Source organism: Etheostoma cragini, chromosome 4 (assembly GCF_013103735.1).
Source record: "Etheostoma cragini isolate CJK2018 chromosome 4, CSU_Ecrag_1.0, whole genome shotgun sequence".
NCBI classification, from domain to species: Eukaryota; Metazoa; Chordata; class Actinopteri; order Perciformes; family Percidae; genus Etheostoma; species Etheostoma cragini.
The window spans coordinates 28,308,224-28,326,185 of NC_048410.1; the positions used below are offsets into that span (position 1 = coordinate 28,308,224).

Below are 17,962 nucleotides of genomic sequence, written 5' to 3' on the forward strand. Positions count from 1 at the left end.
CCACACAATTTCTTAGTAAAAGCAAAATTAAACTGCCTTGTTTTCTTTTTGCCATGGCTATGTGATGCTAACTGCTCAATGGATTTTAAGGACTTTGCTCGCCGAATAATGGCCTCCAACGTATATATTTCTTTCTACGAATCTTTGAGACACATGTACTACACAGGAGTGGAAAACCCACCGCAGCGCCTCCACCCCTCGATGCTCAAGACAAGCATGAAGCATGAATAGTACATATTATGTATAGGTATTTTTATTGAAGTGAATTAGGTTTAAATTAAGGATATTTTTGCGATGGTACACATAATAATCCACAATGATCACATTACGCAAAACTGAAGCTGCATGTCAAAAAGACACACTGTCAAAATTTCACAAATCACATTTTCTTATGTCTTATTAAGGGGAGCCGAGATCCCCCTAGCTCCCCCATAGTTTGCACCCTGCCTTTACACACACCATGCATCCAACTACATACAAAGTTTGGCTGGACCTCAATTTTTGCCTCATTTTCTGCTTACCCACCAGTTTTAACTAGATAGATAAATAGATAGATAGATAGATAGATAGATAGATAGATAGATAGATAGATAGATAGATAGATAGATACTTTATTTATCGCAAAGGACATTTTAGGCATCTAGTAGCAAGACAACCATAACACAGAAAACCCATGCATACACATATATGACACATACCTAAGAATAAAAATAGAAATGCATTGATCATTATAAGGTCAGTGATAATGTTTTTGGGGGTGTTGTTGTTTATTTTTGTCGTACTCAATGTCACTGTCTTACTTTATATAATCTATTTTGGCTGTTTGTGTGTTAACCCTTAACCTGTTCTGTCATCACTTTATTACAAAATAAAAATAAATTCAAAAAATCACATCTTGAGTCAGACGATTTGGTCCACTGCTGTTTATGCTTTGGGAAAAATTGTTCTTTTTACATACACACAGGTCAAGATTTCACACACCAAACAACCTTGGAACAGATAAAAATGTTGCCACTCCTTATCTGGACACATTAATACATAACAACCTTTACCGAACATTGTGTACTGTATTTGAATAAACCTTAAATATCCATTGGCATGCAGCATATCACAACACTGCAAGCCACGTTTGTATTAAATTCTCAGATTAAGTCAAAATACATCAAATCTACATTTTGATCTGAATACAATAACAGCATGAGCCACTAGTCATGTGTGGCGGAACTGTCAGATCTGTTCATTTTTGCCTCCTCTGCTCCCACGTGCCGGCTTGCACTTATGAGATAACTGTTGTCTGTGTCCTTTGTAAGGGCATTAATATTAATATACATAAGGCTGACCTTCAGTGAAAATATGTATGTCTCTCTCTCAATGAAACATACAAATGATTTAGGAAACCATTGCTTCTCAGAGGTTTTTTGGATATTCTATACAATCTATTTTGAAATGAATAATATACAAATTATGAGAATTTTTTGTGATGCTTATTGTGAGGGTGTTATCCGGGACATATCTTTCTGCCCCTTATAATCATTTAGCTTTGGATGTTGAGACCAATCAGGTCAATGTAAATGGAGCTTAACCACATATGATATTTGTAAAGGGACATGGTTCATCCCCTTTGTCTTTTTTGTTGTTCCTCAGATATGCATGCACACATTCAGACTGCATTGCACACACAAGCACACCAAAACTTCAGCCCTGGTATCTAATTCCTACCTCCAGGCTGAATAACAGTGGTAGACAGAGTCTATAGTGTGGGCCTAAAAATGCACATGGATTAAGCGGAGAAGGATAATAGGAGAAGATATTTGACTTTCATTGCTGTGGGACAAATATAATTGATAATATTGCTGAATTTTAATGTACACCAAAAGGCAAGTGTTATATAAATAAGTATTATATAAAACAAGCCTCAAATTGATCGATTTGACCACGCAGGATGAGGGTTAATGTTTGTATGCATGGTAAAATAGGGAACCAGAGAAACTGCAAATTAAATTTTTTTATATTGTTTAATATTGAACAAAGCATCCTTGTGGATGTCCCTTTCAAAGAAGGGCTATTCTCTCATATTACATGCCCAGTGTCATGCATTATATGCTATGGGAGTGGAGAAAGAAAGAGACAAAATTAGAACACGGGAGAGGAAGGGGGGTTCCCTCTCCTACAAGGAAAACATAAATAGACCAGAGAAGTGTTATGGCAATGGATTTGCAATGATACTGTTGTATGTTGTGTTCAGATAAGCTATATTTGGGTCAAGCACATGGAAAGCAAGTGTGTCTTAGATGTTGCTACGTACCGTTTGGAAGCTTGTGGCTGTTCTCCATCAGCCATGCGAACAGGCTGGCAAAGTTGCAGTTGCACACCCAGGGGTTGCCCTCTAGTCTCACCGCCCGCAGGGAGGGCAACTGACTCAGTGCCCCTACATGTAGAGTAGACAGTGCATTACGCTCCAGTTCCAGTTCTCTCAGAGACGTGAGGCCAAGGAAGGCGTCCTCATTCACCAAGCTCAGATATGGGTTGTTGCCCAGCCGTAGTTTGATCAGGCTCCGAGACTCCCCAAAAGTCCCCTTAGGGATTTCAGTCAGATTGTTGCTGCCTAGGTCCAAAAAGACCAGCCTGGAAGAGGTGCTGAGAGTCCCCTGTTCTATGTGGGAGAGGGAGTTGTTCCGGAGGTCCAGGTAGACCAAGTCACTGTACAGAGCCAGAAAGTCAGAGGGGATGCGGGGTATCAAGTTGTCAGCCAGCAACAGCCTGCGCACATCCAAAGGGATCTCATTGGGTAGACGGGTTAGCCCCCGACCACTGCAGTCCACAGTGTGAGGATCTGGGCACATGCAGGTCGTTGGGCAGTTTTCCCCCCGGGTCCATAAGACAGAGGACAGCAAGATGAGGACACGTTGGAGCCAGCAGATGCATGGCAACATGGTCAAGTGGTGAAATGAATTTATGGGGGAAAGAGGCTCGGGGTGATTGCGAATAGAAGAGGAAGGGTGGGGGCAGAGAACAAGAGGGTGAGGGTCAGAGGGCAGGAGATCAGGACAAGGGAGGGGAAGGGGGAAATGAAAGGGGGTGGATGGGGATCAATCCTCGTGAAGGAACATCCTGCCGTTGTAGAGATGGAAATCTGAAATAGCGAAGGAATTGTGAGGCGGCAGAACAGTGGCCGAAACTGTTTTCCAGGAGATCATATATCAAGCTTCTGGGATAGAATAGCACACTGTCTGCTTTGAAGGAATAAAGAGAGGGAGAGGGTAAGCAGTAGGAACCGGGAGAGCAAGAAAGACAGAGCTTAACATAGAGGGGAGGGTAGCTTAAGAGAGGTAAATAGACACGAGCGAGCCTGGAGTGATGAGAAGCCAGGGGCACAGACAAGGGAGAGGGGGGTTGAGGAGGGGGCTCTGTCCGCCACGCTACCCCACGGTGGATCTGGCGGCAGTGACAGACAAAGACAACACGGTCTCTGACACAAAAGGATATATGAAGCTGGGATTCAAGCATGACAAGCGAAGAGCAACATCATGGCATCCCTCCATTAGTCCCAGGTCTTTGTGTAGAAACGGTCTGAGACGAGACAGAGAGAGAGAGGCTCACGGAACATCGCTCAAGTGTGCAGTAAGGTTGTCCCCCGTTATTATCACCTCTCTAACTCCCAATGCCCTGCAACATGCTGTGAAAACACAGCACAGCCAGCACCGTTTCAAGGCTGTCTTGCTGTGCAGAGAGAATCCAAATGTCCAGCCAGGAGCCTCATGGATCTAGATGGCAGTGCTGAGCTGCACACAGCCATGCCAATCCAACAACTGCCTCTGAATCTACCACGGTTTATCTCATGCCCTCTCCCCTCTCCCTATTTCTAGGGAGGCGTGCCTGAGCCACGCTGTCAACATGTGATGTCACTTCCTACATTGTGAAGAAATCAGTTGTTTCTAAAAAAAATCAGATGCTATAGAGGGAAAGAGATGTATTTCTTTTTTTGATATTTTACATTCTCCTAGCCTACATTTGATCTTTTCACCTGCTTAATAATTAATTGACAAAACCAAACCGTTACTTGGTCTATCTGGTTTGATAATTATAGAGAATGTCAGACATTTGGAGAGGGTTCATTAGTTGTTCAAAGGTAAAACTGCAACCTGTTAAAGTGCCCATATTATGAAGAAAAAAAAATTATTTTGTGTTTCTGGTGCTTCCACACGCATAAAAACTTTGAAAAAAAACATCCATGGTGTTTTGAGTGAGATCCGGTTTCTGAATGTCCTCTGTCTTCAGTCTCCGGGTGAGGTGTTCAACATCTGCACGGCTTTCTACGTCTCTAGCCGAGATGAGGTGGCTAACCGTAGCACATGCTAGCTCATTCTCAATGGAAAAACCCTGCTACAACACCCACTAGATGACAATAATCTCCAAAAGAAATACTTCCTGTCCCTGTTCTGCAGGTTTTCCACAAGTGGTCCTCGTCTAGAAGAAGTCTCCGAGCTAATCCTTTCTTGGATTGACCAAAGCTGAAGAAAGAGTTATCTAGCTAATGGGATCTTACCGAGTTGAGTAAGTGCAACTCCGAATGAAGATAGTATAGAAGTCAGATGTGTCACTCTGTCGTTAAAACAGAGACCTCAACACACAGGGTGAAAACAGGGTCTGAAGCGATGTGCAGTGCAACAAAAATATGGAGTTTTTCAGAATGAAACCACAACCTCAAAATACAAATATGAACCTGAAAATGAACATAAAATGGGTGCTTTAAAACATGCAGCATTGTCCTTTATTTTCCAACTTATTTTGTTTCTGCAATTTCAGCCATAGAGCACTAAGTTTTGGTGTAAAAATCCATAACAGACCACTAGTCCGCTGTTAATATGAATTGATCTGCCTTTCCATGAATGTATTTTTACGACCTCAATATTGTGGACGGTAAATCAGAGGTGCCATGAGATTCAAACCATAATGGAGACATTTCAGAATGTTAATTGAATTTCCCAGATGGGATTTGCTCCAACAAGTAAATGCAATTAGACCAAGGTTGTTGCAGACAGACAGCGATTAGACCTGTAAAGATGACGGTAGCGCGAGATGTCTAAGAAATTATAAATAAAAGTGGTGCTCTCATGGATGGTAATTGTGGATTTCCAAGAAGATAATGCAAATGTAATATATTAAAAAGTTTACGCACTTATTGTTTAATATCTTTTACTTATTTAGTGCACACATAGATTGAACTAAACATACAGAAAACTGCATCTCATAACAACAGGGCACAAAAGAATGGCATCTAACTCACTTCATCACAGATAATATAATAATACCTCTTCTTCCTTGAGGCGTCCACTCAAGTCAGATGATTCTGCAGCTCTACCAGGGATGTTTACTGCGTGCCACAGAGAAAAGAGCTGCTCGTTCATCACAGTCTGCACATATTAACTGAAAAACACTCAAAGCTGAGGTAGCGTCATTTGTTCCCTGTAAAAACAATTTCAACTGGCTATGATTTAGTGCTGTGATGCTGACATTTTTTGCAGTCTCATGGACAGGACTAAAAAAAAAAATCCCTTTCATGCAGTTATAAACAGAGAATTATGTAACTAATCACTAGAGAATTATTTCTGATGTGTTACTGTAAAGCGTATCAAACTGAACTTAATAATAATTGTTATAGCAAACTTGAATTTTTGCCAATCCTTATGCATTAGGGATTATTTTTTAAATTTTTTTGGTAATCATTAAGATGTCAATGTATTGACAGTAATTCTAAGAGAAAATGTAATTATTTTTAAATGTGTTGTTGTGAGTTTGGTAACACCATTCAGCAGTTATGAACAGCATATAAACATTTAATAAATGTTAAATAAAACACTGTTATGTGGTTGTAAGCAGATGGTTGTAATCCTGTTTTTGTCAAATTTATAAGCCCTGTAGGCCCCAACAAGAGTAAGCTGGTGTATAAATTTATAATGAATGACAATACAGTAAAACACAGTTTTATTAAGAAATCATGGCTTCATAGTTCAAGTAATAGTTATTGTTGATTGTACATCTATATTAGATATACATTATATCACATCTTTAAAATGTCCTTATATCCACCTACATTATACTATGTTATTAACTATGAATAAAATTTACAAAAGGTGGTTACAAATGCAAAATAGGGGGGTTATAGTGCTACTCTTTTTTTTAACTGTCTTAACATCGCATTGTGCTGTCTTCCTGTCAAAATTGAACATCAACACTTTTGTTGACGTTTTTTATCAATGTTTTTAACTTTTTCTTAAGTGTTTGTTCCTTTTTAATGACTTTTTCAATGTTTGTCACTTTTTTTGGTGTTTAACACCACGTAACACTAACTTATTAACTTTGGTTTTAAAGTTATTTTTGGAATTTATGGTCAATTAACCTTAATTTGTAGGAAATTATACCTAATGTTTGAGTTTGAAAAGCAGAAATTAGGAATTATTTAGATTAAAATTAAAAGAATGGATGTTGATGGATAATCACAGACTGGAATATGTCAACTTTTACTTAATATTTCAAAAGCACTTCAAATTTTTTCAAATGCTATAAAGTAAAATAAAACACCCCAAAATTATTGAAAGTAGGGATTTGTACATGCCAAAGAGCGTTGTGTGGAATCAATCATGTTATTTGGGGCAGCTAAAAAGAACATTGATACAGGAAAAGGGGTCAATTTGACCCAAGGACAACATGAGGGTTAAAGTGATACTGATGAGAAGTATTTGCAAAACATATTTATCAGACAGTCTTGGATGTCAGACATCTTGTGAGACAAGAAATTAATTTTTTTCTTTAGTTGATCTGATAAATGTGTGTTGTGTACACTAACCTCTCTTGTCATTTCAGACCTGCCATTACACACCTGCCGACCAGCCGTTTGCGGCCTCAATCACCTGCCCCAGTCTTCCACCCACAAAAGCTGCTTCTCATTTAAGATCAGCCTCAACACACATTGTGTTCTCCCTGTCTGCACCTGGTCTAATTACCAGCAGTTTAATTACTTACTGCTCTCTCATGGACCTGACTGTTTTATCACACTTGTTCTGCCTCAAGAGTCTGCTTTTAGTTATTCCAGATCACAGTCTTGCATTCTAAAGTGTGTAACCTGAAAATTTTGGGGGGTTTCTCCCCCCAAAAACGTGATCATTTACATTAATTGATGGACAGGGACGTCTAGTGTCAGCAGTTAGGAGCAACGAAGGAAGTCAACCTTGAATTACAAGTCCTCCTAACCATTTGACCACATAGGTCGTGTCTACTCTCTACAGCAACCCACAGGAGTGTGCAATCAATGAGCACGCCTAGCGGGGTCAGGAAATTTGACCCACAGGAAACCTTTCCGTCCTCATACCTAAACGTAACAATAGCTCTTTCAAAACTGACATTAACGTTGTGTTACAGTTGCAGTTTGGTTAGGTTCAGGCACCAATAAAACTTGGTAAAATTAAGAAAAAGATTGATTTGGTTTGGGTTTATATCAGCAATGGCCTACATTTCTTTCGTTACTTTACTTCTGTTCATACTGACGTGACAGAACTACGCACGTGACATAGAATGTGACTTAGTTTGGTAAAGATAAAATAAAATTACTGTTACTTTTATTTTCCAACAGGACACAATTTCCCGTCTCCTGGGTAAGAGTCCTTTGTTTGTTTGACCCAGTTAACGCCACAAGCTCACCCCTTACATGGAGTTTGGCGCTCACGTACTTCGTCAACTTACTACAGCCACAACAGTGGTACTGCCTGTACAAACAATCTATAGGGTCGTTTTTTGGGGGGAAAAACAGTACCAGTAGTAGTAGTAGTGGTCTAGTTTTAAGGATAGGTTGTCCGTTTAGAGCTGGCGGGAGTGGCCGGGTAAAAAAAAAAAAAACACAGGACTTTGAAACAGGAGACCTGGGTCTTTTCTTTTTTTCTGTCTTTTGTGTAGTCTGTCTTTACTGTGCAGCCGTACATATTTCCCCCCACCCGACTGGGCTAGGCATTGCTATTTGCAATTGCTTATTTGCAGGGACCATGTTTCTGCCCTTACAACGCTGTAGGATGAAATGTCCATCATATATCCTACTTCAACTGAGGCATGTTAAGGTGTAAACAAAAGTGTTGGAACTACACAACAATGTAGATCAACATAGACATGAAGGTGGGCATGCAATATTTCCAGTTGTTATCATTGTAGATCTGACTAATGCCAGATATAGCTTTTCTTGGAAACAAGGTATATCTTCAACAGATTTCCTCTGCCCTGTTTCTGTCAGCTGATTAACTGCTAAGCAGCTCAGATGAAATAGACTCAGAGATACTTAAAATGGAGATGCCTCACATTTAAATGCATCTAGAACATTGCCACAGGCGGAAATGGCTACTCTTGTTTCACACAGGACTCATGCACATGCATTTTTTTAATGAGTAGTGCAGGGTCAGCCATAACACAGCATCCCTTTAGAAGTCTGAGGGTTAGGTGCCTTGCTCAAGTGCACTAAGGCAGTGAGCAGGAGGCAATCTGGCATCATCTCCAGCTGCCAGTCCGCACTGCTTGATCTGTACGGGTACCACGACAGAGCTACTGCTTCCCTCCAATAATTTACTGGTTTAGGCAACTTGCTTCACAACCTCCCAAAGAAATGGACATGGTTGGATGGCTGGCGGGGTTTAAAGGAAACTAGTTAACATTTGGAAGGAGATAGGATGCAGCCTTGAGCACCAAAGTCCAACGCTTTGTAAACCCAACTTCCTGAGTTTTTCCAGTTTGGCTGAAGTGAACAACATCCAACATTGTCACTGGTAGTAAGTACTGTTTAAAGAGTAAGTCGGCCTACTTTTTATTTTAAAATGATCATTGTTTTAAACAGGATTGTAGAGTTTTAGTTCTGTCTTTACATCTTTACATGGGTGGGTTTGGGAATTTTTGTCCAGAGCCCAAATTACATTTGACTTTGCTTTGCTTTCAATGTTTCTCAAAGTGCTAATCAATTGTGCTTCCATGCATGGTTGACCCTATCGGGTGTTAAAACTATATATGCTCATTAATAATGATTTCCACTGACTTTCACCATGGGACAATGATGAAGCAGAAGCAATGTGATTCTTCTTGGGTAAACGGTGGTTCAAATTGACAGGGGTTTTATAGATATGACCCACCATGTTGTGGTATATCTGGGTGGACATGTCTTATCCTGGCTACAGCTTTGATGAACATGCCAAGGACGTTATCCACTAAATTTCACCTAGTCCTCAAAATCATACAACCATATGGGTCTTTGATTCCTACACTCTAATATGAGTCATTGGAGCATTTGTTGAATTAGTGCCTCACGTACAGTAGTTAAGGAAATGATATATAACATGACGTAGTTCTGTTTGTTGTGTAAAGCAAAACACCGGTAACACTTTACTTGAAGGTATCTATATAAGCTTAACATGACACTGTCATGGACACAGTCATGACACATGAACCCTAACCCAACCCCAACCCTAACCTTAACAAAGCACTTACACTAATTGTTAATGGTATGTGTACTTTTTAACCCTGGGCTGTAAGTAATTCAGAGAGTATTTTAGAACTTTTAAATGTTATTTTAAATTCATTTTACATCAAATAATGATTTTAATATATTTAAATAGAATTTATTTTGTATTGTGGAACTCCGCTCAAGCCGGAGCATGAGCGGAGGTGACCTTTTATTTAAAGTTTTATTCTTTCTCCGTTCGTCTTGTCCAGTGGTTCTTTTAACCTGCTTTTAATATTTGGCCTTCTTTTAAACATCTTTTTTTACGTTTTTTTAAGGAGGTTTTTTAAGTGTTTTATTCACACCAGTGGTCCCTTGTGCCCGTGCCCCGGTCTCCTAAATCTGACACCGTTCAATTGTTGATGTAAATTAATAGGATTTCAATATATACATGGATTATGAAAAGAAAAAGTGTTTGATTGTGTTGAATAAATTAATTGTTCATTAGTTCCTATCACAAAAACGAGCAATCTTCTGACACTAATTGTTTTTTTTCAAAGCCTAACATGTCTTATGTGAGAATTTTCTAAAATATCTGTAGAGAAAACTAAGGTTTTAAGTTACTCTTGCCTTCACTGAATCATGAGGCCATTGAAGAACAGAATGGATTGAGTAGCCTTTGCTTTGCACTGTGCGAGTAAACTACGATGTCCTAATTTAAACCCAACTACCTTGAAAAATTTACCATATCTCAACTACAGAGCATCGTGGCAAAGAAAAACTACTCTGAAAGCAACATCCACTTACTAATTTTACCCGACACTTTACTAGAAATGTGTGGCTCCAAAGTGTCCAGATATGAGAACACTGAGCATTCCTTGTTTTCCTTCAGTACCAACCTTGAAAGCCTTGGGAAAACAATTGGATGCTGAGTGTCCACAACTAGAACAGACAGAGTATTGCTTTCCCAACAGCTGCTTGCACAAATTGATATTTTAGTCTGTGCAGCAATGGCACGTCACTGAAGTGTTAAAAGTAGTATAAATGTAACATGAGGGGGGAACAAACCAGTGCTTGAGGGTTTAGTGACTTTGTCAGAGGAGAGGCAGCAATAATCCAGGTTCGCCCTACTGATGTGTCCTCAGTGGAGCCACACCCTATGTTGCGGCATGATTTAGTACCTAAAATCAAATCATGGTACCCATTGCAATTGCCTAAAAATATGAATATACTTTTTTTAAATCTAATTTTTATCTCGTCAAAATGGACAGTAGGTTTTAGACAGTATGACAACTCAAAGATACAGTCAAGAAATCCAATAAAGGCAAAAGTGTCCCAAAAAATAATTTTGTTTTCTTGGATGCAGTTTTAATATAGCTTTTGTTTTAATTTAAATTCCATGACTATGCTCCAGATGCATCGGGTTCTACAGAATCTACTTGATATGTTTCTTGGCTAAAGCTGTGTAAAAACGGTTACAATCCCTTGACATACTGTGCAACATTACTATGCAGATTTGCAAGTGAGATTCCATCACAATAATTGCAACTTGTTTCTTCACACTACCAATGAATGATTAGTGAATAAAATAAGTTGAACACAAGTGAACAACTGAGACACTATTACCACCTGCAACTAGCATGTGTCTCAAGCTGACCACTTGGGTTCAGATTACATTACTTATGTCTGCGAGAAGGCCAAAGGGCCCGGCATACAGTTATTAAGTCCTCCAAGTCACGTTTGCATTAGTAGGCTACAGTGGGAGATATTTCTGTTAGCAGAATCCAACACATCTCCTTCCATAAGGCAAAACGATGGACGATCAAGCAACACTTTGTCCAATTCATCGTTAATTATGTATACTTTATTATTACACACATTACACACAGGCCTGAATTACACACACCTGCTCAGTACCTATACATGCACTGTCAGAGTAAGAGTAAGAGTAAGAGTAAAATGCTTGTCAAAAATAACGTGTTCTCCGCGTCAGATACCAACCATCCCATGTAGTGTCTGTATGGGACACACCGGGCAAAGCCGTAGCTGGACCGTGATGCTGTGAGATGACTGTAAGAGAGCAACAACCATAGCAACTAGTATAAAGACCCAAAGTCTTAGGTCACATAAAGATGCAGGTTGGGGGTAGTGGCTGAGTAAAACTACCAGTAGACCGGTTTGTGTCCTGTTCTGGTTCTGTGTGTCAATGAAACATTTATCCATACATCCATACATACATACATACATACATACATACACACATAAATACATACATACAGTACATACAGTACACACATACATTTACATATTTGTTACCCCACACACAATCTTTTCCTAAGCCTAAGTGGTTTTACCCTGCACGTCAAACCTTACGCCAAAAAAAAGTTTCAAAAAGTGACGGCAAGAGCCACCAACCAAGTGAGTCAAAAAATGATGTCAGAGGGGCCCCAACAGCAACGTATGATTGAGACACTATTTGGGGCGGGGGTGGGGGGCAAAACCAAAAAATGTAATCAAATCCAGTTGTTTTGGTGCCTAAACATAACTGTCAAATGACCGGTTGCCCTAAAGGTCAAGTGACCAGTTGTTGTAATTTCATGAGATATCATACAGTATATCCACTTATGATCCACTTTTGATCAGATGTGACGAACTATAAAACTATTAATGCCCTTAATTGCCATCACAGTAAAATGTTAGATTTTCATACGGAATAGGGACCATCACAGTTCAGTCACTTTCCTCTTACAGTTAAAATGAACCACCTGCAGCTGCAGATGATGGCAAATTCATCCAATGCCAAATACAGATTAGATGAGAAAGGAGATAAGGTTGTGTGAGTGGTTGCAAACAAGGGCACCATGGTTGCCACATGGAAGGATTAGTTTAAGTTTACAAGGCAGGGTTCAGAGATCTAATTTCCACAGAACATTTAATGAGTGAAAAGTTTTGTTCAATTGCATAACACTTCTCTTTAGTGTATTTGTTATAGTTATCTGCATACTTAGGTTAGGAGGGCCCTGATAAGTCTTGCATGCCAATTCAAGCCTTCTTTTACTCTGTTTTTAATCAATTAATTATTTAATTTCTGCCCTTAACTCACCTATGGTGTCGGAAAGAGCAAAAATGGAAGAAGTGTAAGCAGAGTGAAATGCTGTAAAAAAGAGAAAAGAGGGGAAAGAACAACCCTGCAGGTTGTTTTGTGTGTGTCACAACCATTAGAAGTCAACAGTGGTGCTCCCAGGGCGCTGAGTAAATGTGGGCCCTCAGTGGGAGGGCATTCCCCATGGATCAGCCAGTGTGAGAGCAGAGAAGCCAAGCACTCTCCCGCTGCAATTAAAGAACAGCCCATCAATAAATGATGAATGCCAAACACAGCATGATGTTCGGCTTAGTAAGCAGACTACTGTCCTAGTAGATTCATGGTCACCGCAGGGCAGAAAAAAAAGGGGTGGCATGGTGGAAACACAGAGAGAGAAGACCAGAGGATGTTGAGAGAGCCCTGCTGCAAATGTCATTTTGTCCTTTTCAACACTTCTCGAAATGTGGCGATGGACATTCAAGATGCAGCGGCAGCTGTCATTTCTAAAGCCATCCGCTGACATTTGGGATTCTGGGCAGCTTGCCCCGCACCGGCACAGGAAGCGGGATGGAGGACAAGGGGTGTTTTTTTTATCAGCCAAGGGCACAGTGTAAGGGATGGTTTCAAGATGATCCCTGTGGCCACATCATCACAGTAGCACCAGACAGTATTACAGTAACTTAACACAGTGTTTTCCACTCTTTATAAGACTCTCGCAACCCTTTCATGACCTGACCTTGCAAAGAGTAAATAAAGGGGCACAACACCCGAGGACAGTTTGACGTGTCCCACGATGTCACCAACAAAACTGTCTTTTAGCTCTGTTTACTAGGGGTGGAAATCACATGGGTGTTTTCATACGTTAAATGATGGTATTATACAGATTCTTTGAAAACAATAGAAGATTAAGTGATATAACAAAGTCTGTCACTATACCCTTTCAAATTGAAATGTGATATATGTTATATGTATGTTATGAGACGATACAGGAGCCCATTTAACACAATCAGTTACATGTATATATATTTACAAAAAGCAACCGAAATAAGATTTGACAGTATAACTGTGCTCTTCTAGACATTTAAACTAACTCTTTTTAGAGAAAGAATAAATATAACATGGTCATTTTAAAATAAAAGGTGCATCCTAAAGATGACAATAAGTAGCAATATTTTCCCTTGTATCTATAATACTAAATTGTTGAGGATTAAATCGATTCATCGATCAAGTTCTACTGTATGTATCGTTACACCCCTATTGTTTACACTATTGCATAACTAACTGGCCTTTTTCTGGATGTGGGGAGGATTCCTTCTGCCAATTTTACCAGCTGAAGCTCAGAAAGAGTGAGTCAGAGTTAGTATTGTTTTAGAAGCTCCCTGAGTGTAGTCCAAGCCCACAATGGTCCACACTCACTGGGTAGTGTTATTTCCTGCTCGGTCCAATAATAAAAACATGCTGTCCACTTAGATAACACAGTCAGCATGCAAAACACTGCTGACATGCAGTCTTTAATATCAGCTTTTCACAGTTACAGTACATGAGCCTCCAGCCACAGAAAGAGGATGTGGGGGTGACTAGGTTCAGTGTGTGTACATTTCCATTACAAATGTTATTGTAAAAGCCACATTGTACACATTACTTTGCAAAGATTTATATATTCTTTTCTGTCTCCAGAGATTAACCAATAATGCAATAACCTAAGATATCAAGGCAGACATTTTAAAGACACATATTTCATCTGACAGCGCGGATATGTAGTGGCAACATTATGTTTTTTGTGTTTGGGTTTAAATGTCTATTTAATCATATTTTTTTGTGCACATGTATTGACTCTTCCTAAAAAATTTGAAAATGTCTTGTGATGTCACATTTCTTTAAACATTTTTATAAAGATCCCATCATTATTAGTAAACATGAAAATGCCCTAGAGAATAGTGACACTATGTGACTTGTTGTAAAGATTTTTTCTGTGGAAATTACATTTTCAGTTTAGAGTTCAGATTTGTCATTAGAGATCTCTCTTGTCAAGTTGATTTTTAATGCTGTAATTAGAAGGATAAATAGGTGGTTGTGCAGAAAACTAAGTGGGCATTAGGAAGGTGGATGTGTTTTCCACTCTGGTTGCAGATAAATCTAATGAGAATATGCAGTAACGCTCACCATCTGGTTCATCTTGGTGCTTTCCACTTTGGAAGTTAAAGCACCAGCGGCTGTAAATGGCCGTCAGATAAACTTTGACATCATTATTTTCTCATGTCTCCGTAATATTTTAAACTTAAGAGTGACATAATCTAATTCCCCTTAGGGAAAGCCATTAGGCTTGAGCTCATACTGTGCCATCGTTTATGAGTGAAATCCATCAGAGCCAATGATTCTCTCATCTAGATAGAAGCGATAATCTGCAGAAAGCTGATGAATCAGCGGACACCCTACTCTCCCACAGATACAAAACTATCCCTGCTTCTAGCCCTCCGTCTGGTATTTGTCAATTCCATGGTCAATCTCAAAGTTATTAGTTATTAGAAAGTTTAAAACTTATAAAATAAAACATTCACAAACAGCTCAAGGGACACGAGTACAAAAACAATATTCACCCCACTGGACATCATGTCTGATGTCATTTTGTGTTTTTCCCAAAGTCCAAAGCACATAACGTCCACAGTGTCATAGCTCCAAAATATTTCAAGACACTGCCAGCTGTTAAGCTTCCGGGCCATTCAAAACATCAAAAATAGAATTGACGATCATACAAAACACAGAATTTACAATTGCAGTACAACGTGGCAGTGTGAACTATTGTGGCTATGAACAATTTATTTATTTGTTATTTAGTTTATTTTTTCAGCCACTGGAAAAAAAAAATCTATATGTTATGTTATGCTAGATCCCAAATTAGCTTTTTTCCCATTTACAAGTCAGTAAATTTTTTTTATTTCACCGATTTACTTCTCACTTATCTGGACTGCAAACGCCTCAGCAGCCCCCATTTGATACTATTTTGTTCCCAGTAAAGTATTCAGTTAATTTAGTATGGAATTAAAAAGCATCTACTTTAGAAGTGGAGAGTTTGACTGTGATGCTCTACAGTGTGGAATATCTTGTCCATGTGGGCAATGCAACAAACAACAACCAAGCATTTGTTGACAAAAAAACTCCACATTTAAATCCCAATGTCTGGCATAAAGTGTATTTTTGCACTAGGGACCCTGCAGAGCCCTTTCAATGACCTCTTTGAGCTCAAACCTCATGAATCAGCTGTTCCGATGTGTGCCTGTAGGTCTGTTGACAGCAATGTTGTGAAATGGCACTGCGAGATTTAAGCAGTCATTGGCCATTGTTTCTTTAGCCACTGTGTCCCTGTCAGCTGTCAGGGGTTTCTGGGCAATAGGGGGAACAGAAGCATGACTGAAGCCTCGCAAACTGAATCAAAGCTCTCTGGGCACTGGATTGACAGACAGCTCTAAACACTCTTCAGCAACAGCACTGGGGTATGATGTGCATATAAAAAACACGCCAACTCTCAGTCCATTTACAGTCAGTTATCAGTGAAGTGTGGTGTTTTGGGACACTAGATTTCACATCTCATAATATGACCCTATCGATTTCTTTACAATTGCATAAACTGGCTGAAGAAACTTTTAACAATTTTAATTACTTAGCTTGTGCAATTCAAGCACATTAAATCTTTGGTGTGAAATGTCATATGTTGATGAATGACAGGATTGAGGATTGAGCTACATCATAAATTGCAAGCTTTTTTTCATTATTGAATCTGTGGAAAGTTAATTGAACCCAACCCTGGTGGCTCACATGATGCCTTAAATTACTCTCCATGCATTAATCAAAAGGTCTTGATCCCTCATTCTTGGCCAGCTGGCTATTTCCGAGCGAGGCAAACGCTGCAGAAATCAAGACAGTGTGAAAAGAAACCATATAATCCAAGTAGCTACTTCCTTCCACCTCGAGGATGAGCTCTGATTAACCACGGCCTCCTAAGTGTGTCATTTCTCAGTATGAGGAAAAAGCAGGTGAGAAAAAAAGGAAACAAGGCAGAAAGACAGACACAGAGAGAGTAAAAATCAGAAGAGTAAATGTGAAAATAAAGAGGAATGAGCACAAAAAAAGTGAAATAGAATCCAAAATATGGCTGTGGCTCCATGGACTGGAGAAATTCCCTGGCTTTTTCCTCTCACGTTGTTTGCCACTTGACGAGGCGTGTGTCCTGTCAACCCAGGACTCTCCCCTGACTTGTCAAGCGCCAACACAAACCTCCCTAGCCTTGCCAACTGCCAGGGCAAATGAGATGGTCGGTTGATCTAATGGAGGGTTCGTATTACCCCCCTGGAACCGAGGCTCCACTGCTCTCTCTCTCAGCTGTGCTATTGAGGGAAGTGTTTATGTGGCAATCAGGGTTTAACTATGCCCTCAGATGCCTGAATTAGTGTAGCTCTCTCGCCACCAGATGTAGCTGCCATCTGTATTGTGTCAGCAGCTCAGTCTAAACATTGGCGGACAGTTGTCATTGTTGACAGTAGCAGCCTAGCAAGTTTGTCCCTTGGGCTATAATTTGAAAATTTGTTGTGTTCCAAACATTATATGTCGTGAACGCTAAGCCAGGGCTGCCAACTCTCACGCATTGGCCGTGAGACACACGCATTTGACTGGTTTCACACGCTCACACGCCACACCCCCGATTTCTCACGCTGAAGTTTCAACCCGGTCGGTCAAATTTCTGAAAGATGAGTTTATCTGTAGATCTACCTGTTGAGCCACTCGCGATTGACTAGTTGTGCTTACAGAGACTGTGAGGGGGTTCAAGAGCACTCCCCGGCTTCAGGTAGCTCTGAGTATCACAGACCCGTCCGTCGCTTCGTGTCCTCTCTCTCTGTAAAAATAGAGGTGAGCAGCGCGGCTGGTAGCGTAGCAACTTCAGTTCATGTTAGTGGACTCGCTCTGTTGGGGGCAGGGACGCGTTGCATCTATGCGTAGACCTCTGATAATGAGCAGCATACAGCCACCTCGAAACTCTGTCAGAGACCAGAGACCCAAATGTGCCTCTGTGTCTGTCAGACGGTCTGAATGAGATATTATTTTATTATGTTATTTCTCCATATCAACGGAGAAATAACATTCACAGCAGACTATGTTACAACTCTCCAAATCTCGGACAAACGAGATGGGAGGAGTTATATTTTGAATGTGCACATAGTTGTAAACATGAAGAGAAATCTGATGAAACACATCTGAGCTATACTATACTATATACGATACTGCAACGTTGGGCCACTAATGTGCTTCTCTAACCTCTGTGCATCTCTAAATGTAACTGTAAATAATTCATTCAGTGTTTCATAAAATGAACAAATAGTCTTTATTTTCCCAAAAAAGTAAATACAGTAAGTGGGGCC

At 39.9% G+C, this 17,962-nt stretch overlaps 1 protein-coding gene and 1 long non-coding RNA gene across 2 annotated transcripts in view; one reads left to right on the forward strand and one right to left on the reverse strand.

The window, feature by feature from the left end:
* lrrc38b (leucine rich repeat containing 38b) overlaps nt 1-3,857 on the reverse strand; it is a 19,999-nt gene extending 16,142 nt beyond the window's left edge. The window contains exon 1 of the mRNA XM_034870074.1: nt 2,306-3,857. Within this exon, the coding sequence (XP_034725965.1) occupies nt 2,306-2,933 (628 nt within the window). The 5' untranslated portion in view covers nt 2,934-3,857. The remainder of the gene's footprint in view (nt 1-2,305) is intronic.
* Nucleotides 1-16,300, forward strand: part of LOC117943752 — a 16,455-nt gene extending 155 nt beyond the window's left edge. The window contains exons 2-3 of the long non-coding RNA XR_004656424.1: nt 2,497-2,498; nt 16,289-16,300. This is a non-coding gene — a long non-coding RNA (uncharacterized LOC117943752). The remainder of the gene's footprint in view (nt 1-2,496; nt 2,499-16,288) is intronic.
* Nucleotides 16,301-17,962: the final 1,662 nt, after the last annotated feature.